Genomic DNA, 7,500 nt, shown 5'->3' with positions numbered 1-7,500 from the left:
CTTTAATCAACTAAACTGCATTTAAACATTATGGGAAGGCCATAAATAAGATTAAAATATGTTAAACTTAATAGTACATACATAGATACACACATACAATATCGCTATATAATATTCTAATTATTGTTTAGTTATTTCGTATTTTTCTCTCTTTTTATGTTTATTCGTATCTTTTTCTAATTTCTCCTTTAGCATAATAATATAATTCATGTCTGGTAATACTAGTTTTTGTTAATGTGGCAACAGTTACAAGATCACATTATCATAAATTTGGTTTCGTTTATAATATGGAATAAAAAGTAATTATTATAATTAATTCATAAAACTTTTATTATTTATAAATGAATAACTCATGTGATATTCGTTTGTAAAACAGCGTTGCCAAATGATTCAAAGAAAAATTGTTGACTGTGCATTTTCTTTTTTATTAGGTTAATTTGATGCCATGCTGACTCAAATTGGTTAACTTCTAACAGAAGTTTAATAAATCCAATAATGTAGTTATTTTAACTTACATATAAATCAATTTTTCTGATATTAGCAATGATTTTATGTTTTTAGATTAGTTTATTATTTTCAAATGTTTTTAATGAATTGTTTAAAAAGTACTATTATTATGTTGATTTATATTATGTTCAATAATAATAATAATAATAATAATAATAATAATAATAATAATAATAATGATAATAATAATAATAGTAATAAATATTTTACATTTACTTCTCAATAATAACGAAATATAATACAAATATAAATTCATTCGTTTCAGTTCGTGTCAAGCGATAATCTTTTAATTATTTTGATAAGAAGATCTTTATATTATTTTATATGTCAAGGCTTAAATACTTCATGTATATCATGCTTTAAAATGTTCTAAGACAATTGGAGACTATAATTAACTTACTCAATCTTATATAAGGAGTAAATGCATTACACGGAAACATGTTTGGGTCTTTGCGCAATAAATTCCAAATAGTACAAGAAGGTTTATCTGCAAGGTAATAATGATGGTCATTTAAATATTATTATTGATAAAATGACATATTTGTAAAAATAATTCTATGAAATATTTTTTTTTTTCTTTTTTTTTTTACAGTATAAGAGGTTTAACAGTGGTAGAAAATCCTAACCAGAAAAAGACTATTAAATCAAGAAATGTTAATTATGATGCAGGTGCAGATGTTTTACATTATTTTCAGTTACAATGGAATGAATTACATGAATTGGCAGAAGTAAATGCAGCTAAAGCTCAAGAAGTTGATACTCTTATTACTAACGTTTATGGTAAATTGGAATATGAATGGAACAATATAACATATTTAAACAATACTTTAGCTATAATTCCTCAAATAAATAATGAAATTCAAAATCTTATGGATCAAATAGGTATTTTTCATATAAATAATATATATAAACAATACAATACAGTGTTAACAAAACAATTCATTTATCAATTATAAACAAAAAAATCAATATTATTGTAGGAACACTTGAAGAAATGTTCGAAGAAGTCGAAGGAGCATTGTATAAATTAGAAGATCTAAATGAAATGATAGATTTACAGAGCAGACAACTGGATCACAGATTTCAATTGGCTTTATATAAAGAAAAAAGGTTATCAGAAATCAATTCTGTAAAAGGTATATTGAGCTATTAACAAAAAAGTATTAACAAATTAGATTCTTAACACTTTATATATATATATTTTCTTTTTTTAGCAAAATTGGCAAATGAACATATTGACAGAGTATCAAAACATGAACAGAAGCAACAATTAATGTTGAAGGAACGACAAGAAACTTTTGATGAAGTATTTAAAGGAGAATTAGAAGCTTATAAAGCAACAGGATATATACCTAGTATGTTTGTTTCCTTTTATATTTGTATATATATTAAACCTAGTTGTGCACCAACTATGAGTTCAATTTAAAACAAGTAAATGTTTGTAAATAGGACTTGTGCTATCATTTATCTGTAGTTAAGATATGTATCTTTATATATCAATTATCAGAATAATCCGCGTTGTGTCAGTTGCTAAGTTATGATTGAGTAAAATTGAAGTTTATAAAATCTGGAGTGTGCCACATCTTGTGTGTACAGTAAGTTATTTTTATATTAATTTTGGATTCTCTATTATTGAAAATTTTTAGTCCATTCATGCTCTAAATAATGTTGTCTTAAATACAAGTGTGGTAGAAATTATTTTCTAGCCTTATGTCTCATTCATACTCAAAATCAAATGCAATCAATGAGAATGAAAAACCAATTATTATACAATATGAAAACAAAAGAGGAGTCAATTTTTTTGATCAGTTGTCATTTATTCACTGTTAATAGAAAAACTAATCATTGTGTCATAAGAATTTTTTTGAAATTAAAATTATTCATTTTGTATAAATGACAGCTATTTAAAGTGCTTAGGGTGTAGTACATTTCAAGTGTACAATTAGATATTATTTTGAGGTGTGCACAACTAAATTAATAAAGACGAAATAGATGCAGAACACTTCATGATTTAATGAAAATGTTTATATATGCATTTTTATTTCAGAAATACCAACAACTAAGGAAGGTCCATCTTTGGATGAAATAGTATTGGATGTAGATTCCCAAATGTTTAATGAATTCTTAGAGAATTGAAAATTCATTAAGACCTTATCAATAAGATTTCTTTTTCCATTCTTTATTTTTTACTCAATTAAATGCATTATATTATTTATTTATCTTATTAATTATTATATAACTATTTGTTTTTTTTTAGGAAAGAGTAATATTTGTTTTTATTATTATATATATATATATCTGCATTAGTATGTATATGTGGCAATTAAATTGACTGTGACATTGCATCTTATTAATCACTTGCGCTGGAAAGACGTGTTACGCACGTCGATATGTGTTTGTCTCAAAATAATCAACGACGTATTGTACACATTGATATAACGGAAATAAAAAAAAAACGTGTATAGCACGTCGACTCAGATCATTGTCGAAGTACAATCTCGATGTGTACCGCGTAACGTGGAGTTATCGATACAGTTTCTCAAATAGATATACGTAGTTCAAAATTCTTACAATTTATAATACATTTTCTTATACGATAGTCAAATCAAATAATATATTTATTTTATATTAATAATTTCAACCAATATTGTAAAATGAAGAGCGACAATAGTGAATTTAGTGATATTATTTTGACAAATACAAAAAGAAAACGATTAATTAAAATAGGTAGTGAAGATAGTATTAATGATTATGATTCTGATAAAATTGTTTTTCCATTTCGAAAGCGATGTAAAATCATATTTGATGATAAGGAAAAAAGTAGAAATGAAGATTGTAAAATTAATCTTACATCTAAGGAATGGATATGAAAAGACGCTGAAAATAAAAAGAGAATATGAGTCGAGTCAATACAAATAAACAAACACGCGTGATCAGGACAGGTGCGTATTTATTAACTTTCAGATCTTACACCACTTTTGGATGGTATTCTCGTAATGAAGTAATTGCCGCAAAAGTTTTGTAATAACTTATGTATTTTCGTTCCTGAATATTACAAATGACTATCGTTTAACCAGCCAATAGCTGATGTCCATCATATCTATCACATGCTTAGCACGCGAATGTTTTGTTTATTTCTACCGACTCGACTCGTTGAACGAAATATAATAGGACATAACTGTGTAAAATTATTTGCATAAGACTCTACAGAGATTTCAAGTAACGCTAGTTACGCTGGTACGTGCATTTACGAAGTAATTGCCAGTGAAAGTGATTAAATAAGTAAATAAAATAATATTAATACGTTCCGTGCCGCGTGGGACGTATGCGCTAAATTAATTAATTAGGAACGTTTTAAATTATTTCACAATCAATATTATATATAAATAAATGTTATACGGATATATAAATATTTTCAGGAACGATGTAAAATAATAAACAACTTGAAATTTTTTTACTATACTATGTAATGAAGCACGTATAATATTAATTCAATAATATTTTATAAATATATATTATATGAAAAAAAATGTATTTGCGAAAAAATAATATTATTAGTTTGTAATAATTTGATTATTATAAAAAATATATTATGTTTAATTTATAAATAATCTTATAATTTGAAGAAATACAGTTATCGTTGCCTGTATGTACTTTTATGAACTTACATCATTGAAACATCGGTAATATATGTATTTTCGATAACGAATTATATTACGTATTACGAGGCAAACATTTTAATAGTAATATTTATTGTAGTTACGTACAAGCGACTCCAGATGGCACTTCTTTCTCATATGTGTGTATCAAGATAATATGACGCCATACAAGCTTCTCATTCTGGTCAAATGTACCGATAAAGTCGAATGAAATCAAGTTTTTATAAAATATAAATAAATTGAGATATATATAGGTATGAGAAATTTAAATATTATTTTTCTATGTAAATTCAATTTCTTTTCTTTTATATCCATATTTTATTAAATACAAACAATGATAAATTAGTGTTTATTCATTTACAATTTTAATTCTGTAGTTGGAAAAAAATTTTATTTATGTTTTTTTGATATTAGTGAATAATGTCACTATGAATAATAAATATATGTATATACGTTTTGATAAATTAGATAATAAACATTTCATTGAAAAAAAGAATAAAGTTTGTATTTAATTAAAATTATTTGAGGTTATGTTAATTGATAAAACTACATCAATATATACATCAAATTATTACCCTTTATGTTTAAAATTTCTAATTTTAGATACTAAATCAATGTAAAATATGTTAAACCGCATAAAAAAGAAGGATTATTATTATGATAAATTACACAGAGGTTTTGTTAATGTATGTATGGCGGCAACAGTAATAACTGGAACACTTGTGTTATATTCAGCGTATCTCTTTTTTACACGTACTGTACCAGAAAATAGATTACAAATGGAAAAAAAAGAAAAAGACCTTTTAAGTGAAGGAATGGACTTAGAAGACACTGTATCTACATAATATTAAAATATGATTAAAATGTAGACAATCAAGGAAAGTGGTACTTTTGTAGTTTAGGCACCGTCCACTTTAAGTCCTCTTTTTTCTGCAGAAATAAAAAGTAGGATATGAAATATATTTGTTATCGTTGGAATATTTATAAAACTAAAGAATTTTTAGATGGCTTGTAGATTATTGCCATATATTTTTTAAGTATTCGAACAAAAGATATTACTTGTACCAATTTCATGCAATAATAATTTTCAAAAGTAGATTTCATAATGTAATCTAATAATAATAAAATGATTGAAACTTTAACTCTCTTAAATTGAAATGTATAAATCCTTAAATATTTATTTATATGTATATATAAAAAATTAAAAAAGAAAAAAAAAATTCCTTTATAAAAATATTTTTACCTACACTTCATATAGTTTTAATTAGAATTTTTTTCTCTATCATATAATAAAAAATTATAAAAATATAAATAAATATTATATTTAGAAGATCAGACAAAATATTACTATGTAGGAAATATAAATGACCGTAATAATTAAAATGTTGTTATAAAATTTGTATATTAAATAAACATTTTATATCTAATATATACATTTGAAGCTACTTGTAGTGATACATTTACAAAATATATGTTCAAAAGTACCAGAAATGTGTGTTCATGTGTTTTCATTTACTACAGTAGAGAACTGTATTAATTACAATTTGAAGTGATGAAGATGATACTTCTCATTAGGACGCAACCCAAAATAATATTTTTTGAATACAGAGTACAGCACGTATCTCTAAACATCTTATGTACAATGCTTGTATTCTGCGTAATAGACACATTTTGTACTCAGATTCTTGACTATGTTAATTGTACGCATTTTATAAAATTGTACTTTGAAAAAACATTCATACAATATACATGTCCATACCAAATTAAAAAAAATTTCCATCCATTTGTGTTTATATATATATATATAAATATATATATACATATATATATATATATATATATATATATATATATATGTATATTTATATATATGTATATGCTATTTACATATGATTAAAGAGTTAATCATTATAAGTCGAAATGCATTACATCAAAATTTTTTATAAAGTAAGGAATTTATACAATTTCTGTAATTACACAGAATTGTAAGAAATTTATGACTTATAATGATTTTCTCTTATTTATTTATTTTTTTATTTTTTTTTTTTTTATAGAAATATCATTCTTAAAGCATTGTCCTATACTTAACTCTTATATATTATATTAGGCAAACATTTTAGCTTCTTTCTTAAGAATATAATTGTGTCTATAATGTACCGTTTAACAAATATTTACAAGAGTCATATTAATAATATTACAAGAAATGAAATAATGGCTTACTTAATCTGACTTTTGTAGAATTCTCTCTTAATATTCTTAAGATTATAAAAATGATCATTTGTTTTTTTTTTGCTTTTTTCTTTTTCTTTTTAATAAATTTCCTTCCAATTCTGCAAACTTTTATCAGGTTCGTAGAAATGAAATTGTAATTGAATTACATGATTCTTTTCTCTCCTATTACAACCTAAATTAAGTATTTACAAAATGAGTCTTGTTATATTGCAGATAATCAAATATTTATCATTTTATATTGAATCGAATACTTGCACAAACCCTCTGCAGCCCATAAATTACTTTAACTCAAGTTTTATATAAAATCAAATGCAAAAGGAAATAATTTATGAGCTATTAGATGTAGGATTAGAATTTGACATTGATTCTATGCGCATAGAATCGATCCTGGCTACTATTTTTAATGCAGGTCCTAATTTAATACTCATGGCAGACATCAAATGATCTTCCTTTAACAACATAAGAGCTTGTCCATCGATTTCTTGAATAGCAAAGTCTTCTGCATAATCAGCACAACCTGGCAAACCACGTATGAATTCGCACACTTCTCCTACCTACAAAAAATAAAAGAGAAAAAAAAATCGTATATTTCAATTAACTTATTAAATTCATATTAAATCAAATAAATATAGATTTATGTATTAAGAGATAATTTTGTTTAAATTATTTGCTTAGAATACGGTACTGTATGGAAATAAAATATGTAAGATAATTGTTGCACAATGGAAAAAAAAAGTTAAATAATTAATAAAAATATAAGTTCTATATACGTACCGTCCATTTCACAGGATTCACTTTTGGAATTGAATCATCTACCGTGGAAGTAGTTGTTGTTGTTGTTGTCGTTGATAATAATAATTTATCTTCACCATTTTTCTTATTATTTTCTACATCAATAGTTTTAGTTTCAATTTCCATTTCCGTCCATTGTTTTTCCATTATATCTCGTTCACGTGATTCACGCTTTTTACTATAAATTTTGTATAAAAAAATAATTTCAAATCAATTTACAAACTTCACATAGAACACATAATCGTTCATAAAAATAATATATTGTGCTAACCTTTTTGCACAAATTGCAGAACAGAAACGTTTATCCTTT

At 24.3% G+C, this 7,500-nt stretch overlaps 2 protein-coding genes across 13 annotated transcripts in view; one reads left to right on the top strand and one right to left on the bottom strand.

Annotated features, from left to right (window-relative positions):
• The first annotated feature begins 186 nt into the window (after positions 1 to 186).
• Positions 187 to 3,850, top strand: Dysb (dystrobrevin binding protein dysbindin). 2 transcript variants are annotated; one of them, XM_035861965.2, is made up of 7 exons: positions 209 to 299; positions 432 to 497; positions 773 to 1,001; positions 1,100 to 1,389; positions 1,488 to 1,643; positions 1,722 to 1,862; positions 2,555 to 3,850. In XM_035861965.2, exons 3-7 carry the CDS (start codon positions 946 to 948, stop codon positions 2,641 to 2,643), a joined length of 732 nt encoding a protein of 243 aa, XP_035717858.1. In that variant the 5' UTR covers positions 209 to 299; positions 432 to 497; positions 773 to 945; the 3' UTR covers positions 2,644 to 3,850. The 2 variants fall into 2 exon arrangements, with proteins under 2 accessions (XP_035717859.1, XP_035717858.1); XM_035861966.2 differs by lacking the exon at positions 432 to 497 and having other exon boundaries at positions 187 to 299.
• Positions 3,851 to 6,443: 2,593 nt separating this feature from the next.
• LOC118439798 (uncharacterized) overlaps positions 6,444 to 7,500 on the bottom strand; it is an 8,161-nt gene continuing 7,104 nt past the window's right edge. For all 11 annotated transcript variants that reach the window (XM_085664713.1, XM_035861952.2, XM_035861953.2 and 8 more), the window contains exons 12-14: positions 7,462 to 7,500; positions 7,173 to 7,368; positions 6,444 to 6,952 (exon numbers count right to left, since the gene is read on the bottom strand). The exon at positions 7,462 to 7,500 is cut by the window's right edge and continues 109 nt beyond it. In XM_085664713.1, coding sequence (XP_085520839.1) covers positions 6,725 to 6,952; positions 7,173 to 7,368; positions 7,462 to 7,500 — 463 coding nt within the window. In that variant the 3' untranslated portion in view covers positions 6,444 to 6,724. The remainder of the gene's footprint in view (positions 6,953 to 7,172; positions 7,369 to 7,461) is intronic.

Source organism: Vespa mandarinia, chromosome 2, assembly GCF_050613455.1.
Source record: "Vespa mandarinia isolate Hongniang chromosome 2, ASM5061345v1, whole genome shotgun sequence".
NCBI lineage: Eukaryota > Metazoa > Arthropoda > Insecta > Hymenoptera > Vespidae > Vespa > Vespa mandarinia.
The sequence above is the reverse complement of the archived record's forward strand: the minus strand, read 5'-3'. Positions and strand labels throughout refer to the sequence as shown.

Coding starts and splice junctions, on each gene's coding strand:
- Dysb (XM_035861966.2), top strand. CDS start 946: ATGTTTGGGTCTTTGCGCAATAAATTCCAAATAGTACAAGAAGGTTTA. Junction 1,002..1,099: donor CAAGAAGGTTTATCTGCAAG/GTAATAATGATG, acceptor TTTTTTTTACAG/TATAAGAGGTTTAACAGTGG. Junction 1,644..1,721: donor AGAAATCAATTCTGTAAAAG/GTATATTGAGCT, acceptor TTCTTTTTTTAG/CAAAATTGGCAAATGAACAT.